Raw genomic sequence first — 13,443 nt, 5'->3', positions numbered from 1 at the left:
TGCAACGTACCCAATACCTCACTTCACGTGACTAATAAAGCTTTGGACCCAGCCTGAACAGCATCTCATCCAACGTGGGATTCACAGAGAGCTCCCTGGAGCGCTCACACAGCCCAGCACATTGGCACTGGGTGACAAACATCCAAAGGAAGAGACTTATAAATGGATGACAGGCCAAACCGACCCTTGAGAGGGGGTGCTCAGGCTTTGCAGCAGCAGGGGAGGGAGAGCAGCAGAATGTCTTAAGCAAGCCGTCTGTTAGGGAGCAGCCACTCTGCCTTCTCTCCACAGGTGCTGGTAGCCAGCAACAGGTGCACAAGTGGCCCTGCTCCACGCCAGTTCACCAGTCTCCTTTCCTAGCCTGGGACAAGCAGTGGTGCCAGGCACAGCACTTGGGGGCAGCTAAGCCATTGCAGAACAAAGGGGCATCCCAGCTGCCTCCCTCCTCTCATCAACGCACCAAACCTGAGCGCGCACAGAGCCTGAAGCTAGAACTCCAGTTCCCAGGTGTGACTGGCTGGCACTGGTGGGTGGCTAACCTACTGGGGCAGCAGAGCTAGTGTTACCTGCCTACGTCCTATGGTGCATGTTTCCTCAGCACTATTACCTGCTGTGCAAAACTCGATGATTTCACTCCACTCAGAAACGACGTAATCACCGTCGACTTGCTTTGATGCCGTCTGCACGGCCACTGTGTATTCTGTTCTGGGGCTCAGGAACCAGTGCCCGCGGACTGTCATAGGCAAAGGAACAGCTTTGGCCACCAACTTGGTGGGTACATCCTAATGGGAACAAAAAGACAAAACAACACCCAAGTCAGCAGTGCAACCAAACCAACCCACTGCCCCTTCCTTCTTGGTTTTCACAATGTAATCCCCAACCCCCAGCCCTTCTGGGTAAACCTGAGTTACTTCTCGGATAACAGTCCGTTGGTGCAGCAAAGTTAAGAGAGGGGCCGAGGACAAAGGTCTGCTCTAAGAGCTATGGTGATAACTGGCATGTCTGAGCTTATTATTGGTTCCAAGTGAATATAGACTGGTACTATTATGTATAGCCCAAATACATAATTCAGACTAGTGCCATTGGTGCCTAAGGATGCAACCAGAGAAAGACAGGCTACTGAGCACAAGAGCTTAATTTAAGAGCTTCTCGTGCTCTCACTCCCATTGTTTTCTTTCAGTCAGTGTAACCAAACAGAATGTCTTCTGCCATCAATCAGTTCACCCATATTGCTAGTGCCATCTTCCAAACCAAACTTCAACGCAGAAAATGTGCTGCAGAATAACTTTGTTTTACATGCTTCAAAAAACCCCTTATGTACAGGAAGGGCCAGAAGCAAACACTCAGCTCCATGGTTTGTGCCTGTCATCACACCTCTTGCTTCCCACCCCACCGCCATTTCAGATACTCTGCTTTGCTCACCACAGTGAGACAAATAAGAATAAGCTGCTTGTTGTTGCTGAAATACATAGTTTCTACAGCACCAAAGACTGTAGCACGGACCACCAAGGGGAATTAAAAAATGAAGAACTGGCCAGTTTATGCTAGAACTGTGGGCGAAAGGCCTCACAGTGGAGCTGAATGCTTCTCTGCACAGTGCACCTGAGGGGCTGTGACAGAGCGAGAGAGGTATTTACTCTTGAATATTTATCAGTAATCATACAATAGTAAGATGGCTGTCACGTGAAAAGTGGGCATTTTAGATAACATCCATGGCTGTCCACATAGAAATACGAGTCCATAGTCACCCACCTATAAACACGAGCACAGCAGTCCCTTAAGGACAAAGGAAACAGAACAGAGATGCTTTCTGTTCCTGATCTGTAAGCAAGACCTAAAAGATACTCTTTTTTGCTTGTGTTCTATTGTGGAAAACTATCTTTCTTCTACTGCTTTTCTGTCAGCAAAAAATACTCATCAGTTTCTGTATTAGGAAACTGTAAAATTAGTAGCTTTTGATATTACAAGAACTAAAATGTGATTGACTGATAATCATGGGTAAGATTTTGTTGTCATGATTTCTTTTTTGCTGATTCTCATTTAAATCAAACAACAGCTGGGAGAAAACTTTATCTGTAAAGGACTCAGTTGTGCACTCTGAAAATAAATAATATATAAAAGATTGAGAAAAATCACAAGGAAAAAGAAAAGAAACCTCAAATGACACGTAAAGCTGCCACCCCGGACTCCATTGCAAAGGCATCCCCTGCAGTGTAAGTGCTGAGGCTGAAGCCATCAGCAGCTGCTGCAGTTCCCACCCTTAGTCCTTCCACATTCTCTTTGCCTGCAGTAAAAACCGCCTCCGCCTGGGCCAGGTCTCTGCACCCACAACCCAGTGGTGGGATTTACCCCCATTTAGTTACAGTTTTCATGTCCCATTAAAAGCCTCATTGCCCCCATGCGTCCAAGCCTCACCTGACTTCTGTGTATCAGAAAACCCTTCTGTCTCTACCAAAAAAGGGCAGAGTACCCACAAGCACATTAAATAGAGGGTTTTCTCTTGCACAGCTGGGGAGGAGGGGCAGACATGATGCTTTTCATAACTCTAATCTGTTGTTCTTTTCCTGTGCATTTTTTTTTTAATTTTTTTTTTCAGGTTGCTATACTGACCTCAGGAAAAAACATTCAAATGCTCACATTGAAATTTCTCTGGGGATTTTCCATTTCTTCCTTTCATCTCTTTCCTGCCCAGCTCTCATTCCTGGCTGAGCCCCCAAAGAAGTGCAAAGGAGGTGATATGCCAGCCGGGATCTGGAGTGGCAGATGGCTGCTGCACCACCAGCACTTACCAGACAACTCTAAAGGTACCCAGACAGCAATAATTTCCAAGAACAACCTGGATGCACTGAATAGCTAAACAGGAAGGTACACCAGTCACACTAACTCCATTTTGTGAAGAGCTGCTTACTTCGCTGTCCCTTTTCCTCGCCAAAGCAGCAACTTTCAATTTTCAGAGCTTTCTGCCATTTCATCTTATCCTTCCCTTTGCCAGGCCTGCTCATAGGACACACTGTGGGAACCCAGCACACCCAGGCTGTAGTCTAGTTTTGCTAAATGTCTGAGCCTCATTGCCTATTACCTGGGAATAATCATACTTCTGTATCTCAAAAAAAACCTAAAGGGGAGTCATGCAAATTGCATTGAGAAAGAGACGGTGTCCTATTAGAATTCTAGTCTTTACATACTAATACCAATACAAATCTCCTCCTTCACAGATGTGATGATAATAGTTTTAAATAATAAAACTATATGCCCCCTAAATATGCCAAATATATTGAAGGAAAGAAACACCCCCCTTTCCTGGAATACAGCACCTATCTATTAGGTTTAGCCTGTAGTCACTTGCTCACAGCAAGGTGAGAAAACGGAGACTTAACACTAACTCTCCACAAGTTAGAAAACAGTTTAAGCTGGTCATCTGTGTTTATCACTTGTGAGAGAGACAGGCACTTGCAGACAATGATTTAACCAACCCATAAGGTAAGTAAGGATGATTTTTTCCCCTAAAAACACCTGTTTCCTTCCACAGCCCGACTGCTGAATGCCTCCTCCTCAGAGTAAGTCGCAAGGCTCTTTTTTACAAGTGGTAGGGGTCACCCTTTTCTTTCTAAGAAGCCCTGCTAGGAGAAGGGGCAGTGATATCCTTCACCTTTATCCAACAGCTTTGTTACGAAGGCAATGGATGGATGGGGGCCGATTCAGCTCCCTCCGGATGCTGGGAGGACCCAGTCCCTGGAGCTGCAGCTGCCAAGGTTATCAGCTCTGGACCCAGCGGGTCTGCTGCCCAGCTTCAGCTCCAAAACTCGTGTAACTGATGTTATAGGGAGGAAGGATGCAAGTCCCTAACCATACTAGGGTTACAGCAAATTTTGATCTTGAGCAATTTTTAATTTGTCAACAAAAGCTTATTCGAAAAAATTGTGTTAAAAATTACTCAGTACTAAAGATGCATGAAAGCAAACACATCTGTGCTCTGGCACAGAGAATTGCTACTCAGTCTGTGCAGTTCTCTCACCCACCCCGTCTGCTGTCGGGATTCCCATCATTCTGGCTGGGGGAAAACAAAAAAATCCCCCCCCAAAAAGCTTTAGCAGAGTCACTAACACAGTACCAGGAAATTTGAACTTAATTCTGACAAGACATCCAACTTATTCATAATTTTAATTGATAGACTTTAGTCTCTCCCATTTTTACAAAACCAATTACTTCTCTCCTTTGACTAAACACTTCATCACAATAAAAAGCTAGAGAATTGCTCAGAAAAACAAAATAAATCTAATGGCTTATCTTTATTACACTATCAATATCCTTTTTTTTCCCCTTCTCTCCATTTTAACACTAGTCTCATCACTGTGATATGGATTTTGAAGCGAATATAGTGTTTGATCTGGAAGGGTGGCTCTCCCTTTTATAAAAGCAAATTTTACAACTTTAGACCAGCTTGCACACAAAAAAACATACAAATAATTAAAATGAAAAAAATTAAAAAGAATCCATCCAAGTAAGCACTTATATTAGAAGGTATATTTATTCCTGCAATTTTAAATGGCAATTCAAATTCAGGGGCTGCTAGTTGAAAAGTAATAACAGTAAGAAAAATCCAAACATACCCTATTTTATTTGCTACCACAATTAAAAATGGGTCATGGTAAATGGCTATTAAAATATTAAATTTGGTAGTGCTTTGCACACTGGTTCCTAGCAACTGCAACATCTTGGCCAGACACGTAAAATTCTCTATTTCAAGCAGTACTAAGTGATTTTTCATTACAGTTAATGAATGTTACTTCTAACCACGTTAAACCCAAAAAATGTCAAATAAGGAAATGTGAAAAATATAGACATGCTCTTAACAGCAGTCACAGGAAAAATACTCTCACAATAAAAAGACTCAGAGAAATTGGTGGAAATAGTTCCTGCTTATCCCACCGGTTTATAAACCAATAGTAATTTAGGTGTTGGAATCAGAGCTCTCATATTTGCCTTGGTGGTTATTTATGCCTTGGTAAACCTTATCTTTTAGAGCTACTGCCAACATGGGTTTTAAATTTGCAGATGATTGTGTTGTTTAATCTCCTGTCTCATTCCATGTTTCTCTACACATCTCAGTATTTCAACTATTCTGAGGTCAAAGCAAATTTTGCTGGATTTGATAACTACAGACTCTGCAATACACTCAGTATGTCCCTGCATCAGTGGCTTGAGGAAAGAGGCCAGATGAATATTCAGGTCACAGTGCTGAATGCCGCAAACTAAAATTGCTGGAAGCCTTCCTAGAAGGGCATTAGAATTTGTGACTCTTCTGTTGAAATGACATGTGTTGCTCTCACGAGTCTGTCACTGAACAAGGACAGGCACAGAATACATGAACTGTTCAAATCATGATTAAGAACTAATCAAGAATAAAAATACCTATCTTGCAATAAATTTCACAGGTATAAAATCTGTTTTAGTTTTGAATTAAATAGAAAAGGTAATGTTCTGTTCTCTATTAAACAAATATACTTGTGCGTACATGCGCATAGGCTAGAGATGGAGAAGATATTCTGATTTAAAACCTGGTAATCAGATTAACCAAAACCCACCTTTGCCGGATGCCCAATACCTGTTTCTCATGATCTGGCTTTGAAAGATTAAGAAAACAATGGGATTCATCTATTGAAAATCAAGTACTTCCACCTTGATTGTTAAATTAAAATTACCTTGTGTTTAAATTTGTTGGAATTCTTGTTTTCTTTCTTGTTGAGATCAATGAAGTAATGAGTAATGCGGTCCTTAGATTTAGAATCCATGTCCCAAGAAATCTTGAAGGAATCACACGTGATGTTACTGATTTTGATGTTGTGCGGGACTGGAAGTTCCTCCATCTCTGCAATCCCACTGTCTTGTGATTTATTCCCTGCATAAAAAAATAAGCATGATTCATTTAGTTAAAGGCCTATTCAGTACCTGTTTTCTGTGCTCCAATACAATCACACCTCTGAAGAGCCTTTCACAAAGTCTCACAGGTGGGACTCAGAAGCAACTATGAAGTACCATTATGCAAGTCTCCATTTCAGTGGTGGGAAATATTGGGAAGGAATGAGATTCCTCATGTGAATAAGCAGCAATAACATGTCAGCAGGATGCACAGACTGGCTGGTACCACAGCTGTGTGTGGTTGTAGTTTAGGAATAAGAAACATCTGAAGGTACCTGGTGCTACAGTGTTAAGTTGCCAGCAACATCCACAGTTAATGTAATGGCCCTATCCGTACCTCTCAAAGACACATACAAATAGAAATCATATTCAATCTAATTCCATTTTTTAGCACAAAGTAGAACCAATCTCTTCAAGATTTATAGATGGTGTATACACATATGTACACACATATATAGAACACCATCTCCTTCACAATGAACCATTTAACAGCGGTTACTTGTTAAGCCACAGTAGAAGGGACACACACACCAATTTCATTTTCTGGTCCTTATTTTCTCTATTCTATTTGCCCAGTTGAGACCCTGAAGTTTTATTGGCAAATTTTTTTTCTAATTTCTCTAAGTGCATATGGTAGATGAACAAATCACCATAGACCCCCAAAAGCATCACAAGTTCTAAGATTAGGTCCTCCTTTCATTCCCAAGGCAACCTTATCATAGAGCATTCTGCAAACTTTAAAACTCAGAAACATTAGGTGATCTTGCACCACATAAGACACAAGTCAAAAGCAAAAAAAATAATAATAAAAACAAGTGGAAAGACAAGAAAAATGAGTGGGTAGAAAGGAAAAAATAGAGAAGATGTAAGAGATGTAAGAGATGGAGTAAAGAGACATGGCATAACAAAATAAAATGAAACATAGATAAGAATAGAAAGAAACAATGGAGAAAGACAAGGCTAATGCCTGTGTAAGAAAGAGAGAAAAACGCCTAAATTCTGTCCAGATGAGGAAGATTGGAAGTCTACACAGAGATGCAAGGGAACACATTGTCAGAATTATTTTTATCCCATTTAATTATAGAAAAAGATAGTATTTATATACTTCCATCACAACTGATAAAAAACTCAACACAGAAAGTGAGTCTAGTCTGTAATGATAATAAAAATGTGACTTGGAAAACATTAGGGACATTTCAACCTATCGACATACATTGTCGAAGAATTATAGAAACACCTCAATGCAGGAATATTAAGGCTGGCCTGATTGTTCAAAAGTCTCCTCAAGAAACTGCTTGAAGAAATCCCATGGATTAGTTCCGTCTAAACATGAGGAGGAACTTCTTTACTGGAATAGGCTGACCAGAGAGGTGATGGAGTCTCCGTTTCTGGAGACAGTCAAAACCTGCCTGGAGACCACCCTGTGCAACCTGCTCTGGGTGGACCTGCTCTGGCAGGGGGGTTGGACTACCTGATCTCCAGAGGTCCTTTCCAACCCCACATCATTCTGTGATTCTGGGACATGTGAAATTCAACCACAGAGTCTGCAAAATCCATAGATTTCCAGCTAGCACTCTGAAGAAAATAATTTTACTGATGACTCCATGAACCAATAATAACACTTTTCTATTTTTGTTCTATTTTATGCATTTACATGCAACAGGTCCTGCTCTTTTTTTTTTTTTCCAACCAAAGTCAGATGGTGCATGGTCCTGCAGAAAATCCTGTCCTATTTGTGCCATCCACAATGACATTTTCAACAGCTGTACTGGCTGCAGTAGACTCAGAAATACCAGTCATTACTGAAAGCTTTCTCCTCGTATGAAATACATGGTAAGTGCTTTTCCCAACATGAGATTTCAGAAAGCCAGCAGGGAGAAAATGGCATTGCTTTCTTTTGTAAGCATTTTGTGTTTGAAACATGACTGAAAGCTCTACCAGGTACACTGAAAAGGCTACATATGATTGCTCTGCCAGGAGTGAGGTTCTGTATTTAAGCAGAAGATGGAGTGATGCTGCTGAGGTTCCCAGACCCCCTGGAGAGCTGGATGGGCTTGGATCCCAGCATAATGAATAACTGAATAAAGACTGGGACACACATGCAGTCAGGAAATCCAAGCCATCTATGCCCACAATACATTAATGTGCAAGTTCTTGCTTCAAAAGTAAGCTTCTGTACTCCGTAACTACGAGCCCCAGTCACGTTACAAACAGCCAAAGTAGTTTAAGCTTCAGGAGATGTGCAAAACAGTAATGACCACTGACAAAATGTAACAGAGATGAAAAAAGGGAGCACACCAATGACAGTCAAAGAGCAAAAGTGCTCCTGTAAATGCGTATTGTTTTCTGTACAATTCTCGGAAATAATGCCTGTCTAAAGGATGCTCATCTAATCGGATGCTCCCCATCCTTTCGCTTTATTTGCTTAAGAAGTGAATAAATAGTTCCAGTAAATGTCTAGCAGAAAATCTCCAGGTAATTTTTAGCAACATTTTTAATATGTCAGAAAAAGAAACCATTTGTATTACTAAGTGCTAAGCTATCTTTTTTTTTGTGATGGAACATAATCCAAAATAAACACTTCTCAGAAATCTTTAAAGCTCTTTGAAAGTGAAAAAAAAAATCATTTTACAGACTTTGAAATACAAACAGAATATGAACTTACAATGTAAAATATCTCACAATCATCAGCAGCAAGCAATACTCTAGTTTCCCTTCTATTTAGAATATCAAGTACCTATGAAATTTGTAATGCATATTTTGATAGACATCTGTACAATGTATACACTACACTATGGGAAGTCCTGTGTGTCTGAATCCACTGCGTTGACAGGCTGTAATAGGAACCTGATAACGATGCATAGTATTAATACAGAGGATGATGATTCAGTGAGTATTGGTAAATGGTGACTTTTGAATAGCAATTGGTGAACCACTGCATGGGAACAAGGGAAAAAAGGAAAGTGTGCTCTTGCTCTCTTAGGTGCTAAGGAACCGATGCTAAGGACTTAGATGCTAGAAACCAAACATGCAGGTATTGGACCAGCTTTGCCCACACAGCAGACACCTCGGCATTCAGACCACCAAGAAATTTTGAAGCAGCGTAAGCTCTAGCTCAGAATGTGGGTCCTGCAGAAGTAGTGTTTTTTGATGTTAGGAAGAGCATTCTGTCCTGAGACATACCGCTGCTGAATGAGATGGGTGCCATGGTGACAGAGGAGGCAGAGAAGGCGGACTGGCTGAATGCCTTCTTTGCTTCAGTCTTTACTGCTCAGGCCAGCCCTCAGGAGTCCCAGACTTTGGAGGTAACAGAGAATGTCTGGATGAAGGAAGACTTCCCCTTGGTTGAGGCAGATAAGTTAGAGAACTTAAATCCAGAGTAAACTGGATATCTGCAAGTCCATGGGTCCTGATAGGATGCACCCGCGAGTGCTGAGGGAGCTGGCAGAAGTCATTGCTGGGCCACCCTCCATCATCTTTGAAAGGTCCTGGAGAACAGGCGAGGTGCCTGAGGACTGGAGGAAAGCCAATGTCACTCCAGTTTTCAAAAACAGCAAGAAGGAGGACCCAGGAAACTACAGGCCAGTCAGCCTCACCTCCATCCCTGGAAAGATGATGGAACAGCTTGTTCTGGGCGTCATCTCAAAGCATATGGAGGAAAAGAAAGCTACCAGAAGCAGTCAACACAGATTCACCAAGGGGAAATCATGTCTGACTAACCTGATAGCCTTCTACACTGGCATGACAGGATGCATAGATGAGGGGAGGGCAGTGGATGTTGTCTACCTTGACTTCAGCAAGGCTTTTGACACAGTGTCCCACAGCATCCTCATAGGTAGCTTAGGAAGTTGGGTTAGATAAATGGACAGCGAAGTGGATTGAAAAGCGGCTGAAAGACAGAGCTCAGAGGGTCGTGATTAGGGGCACAGAATCTAGTTGGAGGTCCGTAACAAGTGGTGTTCCCCAGGGGTCAGTACTGGCTCCAGTCCTCTTCAATATATCTCAATATAAGGTCCCTTCCAACCCCATATCATTGTGTGATTCTGTACTGGAATATGACATAAAAATGTGAGATACAGTGATTGGCATCATTGCACTGTAATTACCCAGAAAGAAATGAAGATGAGAGGAAAGCACAGAAGGAGAGTCAGAGTATGGTCTGTAATGTACCTACATCACTTATGACAACTACATACCATGGAATATTTCCACTGAATTTTATCAATATTATAAAAGCATTGCAACTACTGTAGTATAGAGTTACACACTTAGAAGACAAAATAGTATGGATGGGCAGAATTTTCAATAGCAGAAGGGTAATTTTGAGCTAAAGTTGGAAGTCAGGATTTTAAGAAAATACTACTATCTGCTTTTAAAGTTGGGTTTCAACTAGGGTCTAAAACCACAGTCAACCAAACCTCTTAAAAATGCTGGCTGCTACAAAAGACTGCTGAGCAGCCCATTCTCTAGTTATAGCTGGAGAATTCACATGTGTGCTAAGTGAAATACAGGAGTCACGGAGATCAAAATCGGACAGATAAAACTGAGTAAAAAAGTAATGTATTTGTACCTTGCCTTTTTTCCATTTGTGCTTTGGTCAATATTTTGTATTGCTTTTCATGCTGGAAAGCATGTCCACTTCAGATAATTTCTACATTATACCAGGATCAATTTAAAGAATAGACTGACATCAGGAAATAGGATGTCTACTAAAAGCAGAAATAGCAGCTGAACTTTCTCAAACCCGGCATACAGTTGCCCTAAAGCACTCCAAAAATCCAGCTGAAAGGAAGTTACTAGTGCTATGGATGTGAAAATGGGTGGAGAAAGCCTTAGAACTGACTGCTTGCCTGTTTGTTGCTTTGCCACTTCACTGAGGATAAATTGATCTTTCTTTGATGAATCATCACAATACAGACAGAAATTGAAAAAGTAGCATAGGAAATGTTGCTCTGAACAGCTTCAAATCAAATTAGAACAGATCAGCTTCCAATTAAATGGCTACTTCATTTTGTACATTCATTTTGCTTCAATGCTGGAAGCCACTGCGGGACTGGATAGAAACACTCCTTTTAGGTCTCTTTTGGGCAGAAACTTATAGAAGGGTTAGTAGTCAAACGAACCTGGTCTCCCCCGCTAAAAAACCTAGGCATGTCTTCCCTGTGTGCACAGAAACACCTCTGTTTTAACAAAAAAACGGTTCACTTTTAGAACAAGCAAAAGGGCTCAGTCATTCTTGACCTGGACAATAGGTAGTCAAAGACCACTCATGTGTGCATAGGCCAAACTGGAGGCATAAGACTTTAAATTTCTTCACAGCCAAACAATAAATACTGCACGGCAGCTTTAGTGAGATCAGCTGGAGAACTGCAAGATTAATGCTTTATGCTCCCATTCACAGGCTTATCTCCCTCTGCCATATCCAGAGTTAAATTTCAAGTTAAATTTTCTAATCAATTTTCAAGCGGTTATGATACTCACTGCTGCAGCTGAGCCAAAATGCTGGTAAATGGGTAACAAACCGATTTTATTTATGTACACATAGACACACTTAATTTAGTATCCTCATTTTATCTTCTACTTACATAAATTATCTCTGAATGGAAAAAAAAAAGGCAGAAAATTCCCATTGAACACTCATGGCTTTCATCTGTCACTACTGGAGACAAATGATAAGACTTGGAAATTGAAAGCCCACATTGAAAAGATTTGGAAAAGGATGTTGTTTTTCTTTAATTTGCCTCGTCACTCAAAACAAGCTGCACCATAACATCTGCAGCAGTGGAAGGATGGTGGAGAACAACCTTAACACAACCTCTGATTGGTAGTTACTGAGCATTCACGATCACTGATTTTTTATTATTTTAGAATACTTGATAATTCTTTTTCCTTCATTCTAAAAATGCAGAACTTCACAGCAAGGCAAGAGAGAACACGCCTACTGATTTGTCATTTCACAAACTGTTTATGTTAGCCATAAAAGAAATCCTGAAATGTCTCACTCATAATCTACTCTCTAAGCAGACTTACAGCTCACAGAAGTGCATTTTATGAAACTAGATCAGTAAAATAATACATTTCTAGGTTCCTATGACCTTGCTTATAGATGTTTTGACTCTGATACAATCTTGGCAAATACATTCTTGCTACTAAGCATTAATAATGGAAAAAAAACCAACCTGAAGCAGTATGATACACATTTAATGAACATATAGAATCCCTACACATACATCTGTATTTCCGATCGTTTGAATGTAATTCATCATTCGGAAACATTAAAAGACGGGTTGTATACCAGACACGCTGCAGCAGAACTCCTACGTATTTAGAACTCATGCAATTTATATTCAGCAATCAAATCACACCCTTTTTCCCCAATCTACATGCGTAAGACTAATATGCCACCTTTCACAGCATTAACTATGCAGCTTGCTGCACTGTGCAGCCATGAAGAATTATCTAGCAGTCAAGAAACAAACTCACAGAAAACAGAATCTGCAAATGACTGAATATAATGACACAATAGTCATCCATCACCAGGGAAAAAAACTACAAATATTACAGCCATAATGAGTGTGATTTTACTCAGTGTGAAGCAAACTTGTGAAATATTCATTCAACTGCAATGATGTTCATTAAATCTGGAGAAATTAAAAGAAGGCAGGACCAGGTGAAATCCTTTTCTCTGCTGAAGCTGTGAAAGAATTCCTTCAGTAATCAAGGATGACAAAAGATGGTTGTAAAATACTACTATTTACCTGCAATACTAGGGGAATGACCATCAATGTAATATAAGAACGCTTTTCAGACTGCTGTTTTCCCTTCATGGGGTTTAGATTCAACCAATTCAGATACTTATCTATCCAATATCTGGTCAAAAACTATTTATCAATTTTACATGTAGAAAAAAATGTAAATAGCTAAACAGAATTTGGGATAAAAGGGGAGTCTGTTTGAAGCATCACTCAACCAAATTTAGAGCTGTCCTAAGTAGTGGTGCGAAGTTACACAGCCCTTAAGGGGTGTAAATGGGCTTTATATTACAGAGCCCAGGAGAACAATCAACAGAAAAGAGAAGAAAGCGATAAAATGGCTTTTCTTCGCATTACTTTAAAATCTCCTATTGACTGTGTTTCCTGCTAAGGCTTTGTCCTTCTGTCCCTCAAGATGCAAATTACATCAGCTTAATGAAGTGTAACTTACATTTTCATTTAAACCCATTATGAACCCTCCTCAACATGTACAAACTAATTTGCCTCTTTTGGCATCACTCTGGAAAATCTCCAGTTGTACGGACAAAGACAAATCATCTGGTTCTAAGTTCCTTTGTACTCAAGGATAAATCTTCAGTGTCTTTAGAGTCATGTTGTGGGAAACATGGACGTCTGGTGCTTTTGGAGCAGACATTCAAAAATCACTATTATGCCTCTCCTAAGCTGCCAACCCCATTGCCATGGATCTTTGAAAGCATGTTCCCAAAGGATTTGTAAAAACATTAAGGCATTTTGGGCTGTTAATTTGTAA

General features: G+C 40.6%; 1 protein-coding gene across 2 annotated transcripts in view; it reads right to left on the bottom strand.

Moving 5' to 3' along the window:
* The window catches only part of PHYHIPL (phytanoyl-CoA 2-hydroxylase interacting protein-like), a 59,864-nt gene that overhangs the window by 5,253 nt on the left and 41,168 nt on the right, over window positions 1-13,443 (bottom strand). For both annotated transcript variants that reach the window (XM_014940513.1, XM_014940512.1), the window contains exons 2-3: window positions 5,703-5,899; window positions 608-782 (exon numbers count right to left, since the gene is read on the bottom strand). In XM_014940513.1, coding sequence (XP_014795999.1) covers window positions 608-782; window positions 5,703-5,867 — 340 coding nt within the window. In that variant the 5' untranslated portion in view covers window positions 5,868-5,899. The remainder of the gene's footprint in view (window positions 1-607; window positions 783-5,702; window positions 5,900-13,443) is intronic.

This window comes from Calidris pugnax, unplaced genomic scaffold, assembly GCF_001431845.1.
Source record: "Calidris pugnax isolate Ruff unplaced genomic scaffold, ASM143184v1 scaffold39, whole genome shotgun sequence".
Classification (NCBI taxonomy): Eukaryota; Metazoa; Chordata; class Aves; order Charadriiformes; family Scolopacidae; genus Calidris; species Calidris pugnax.
The sequence above is the reverse complement of the archived record's forward strand: the minus strand, read 5'-3'. Positions and strand labels throughout refer to the sequence as shown.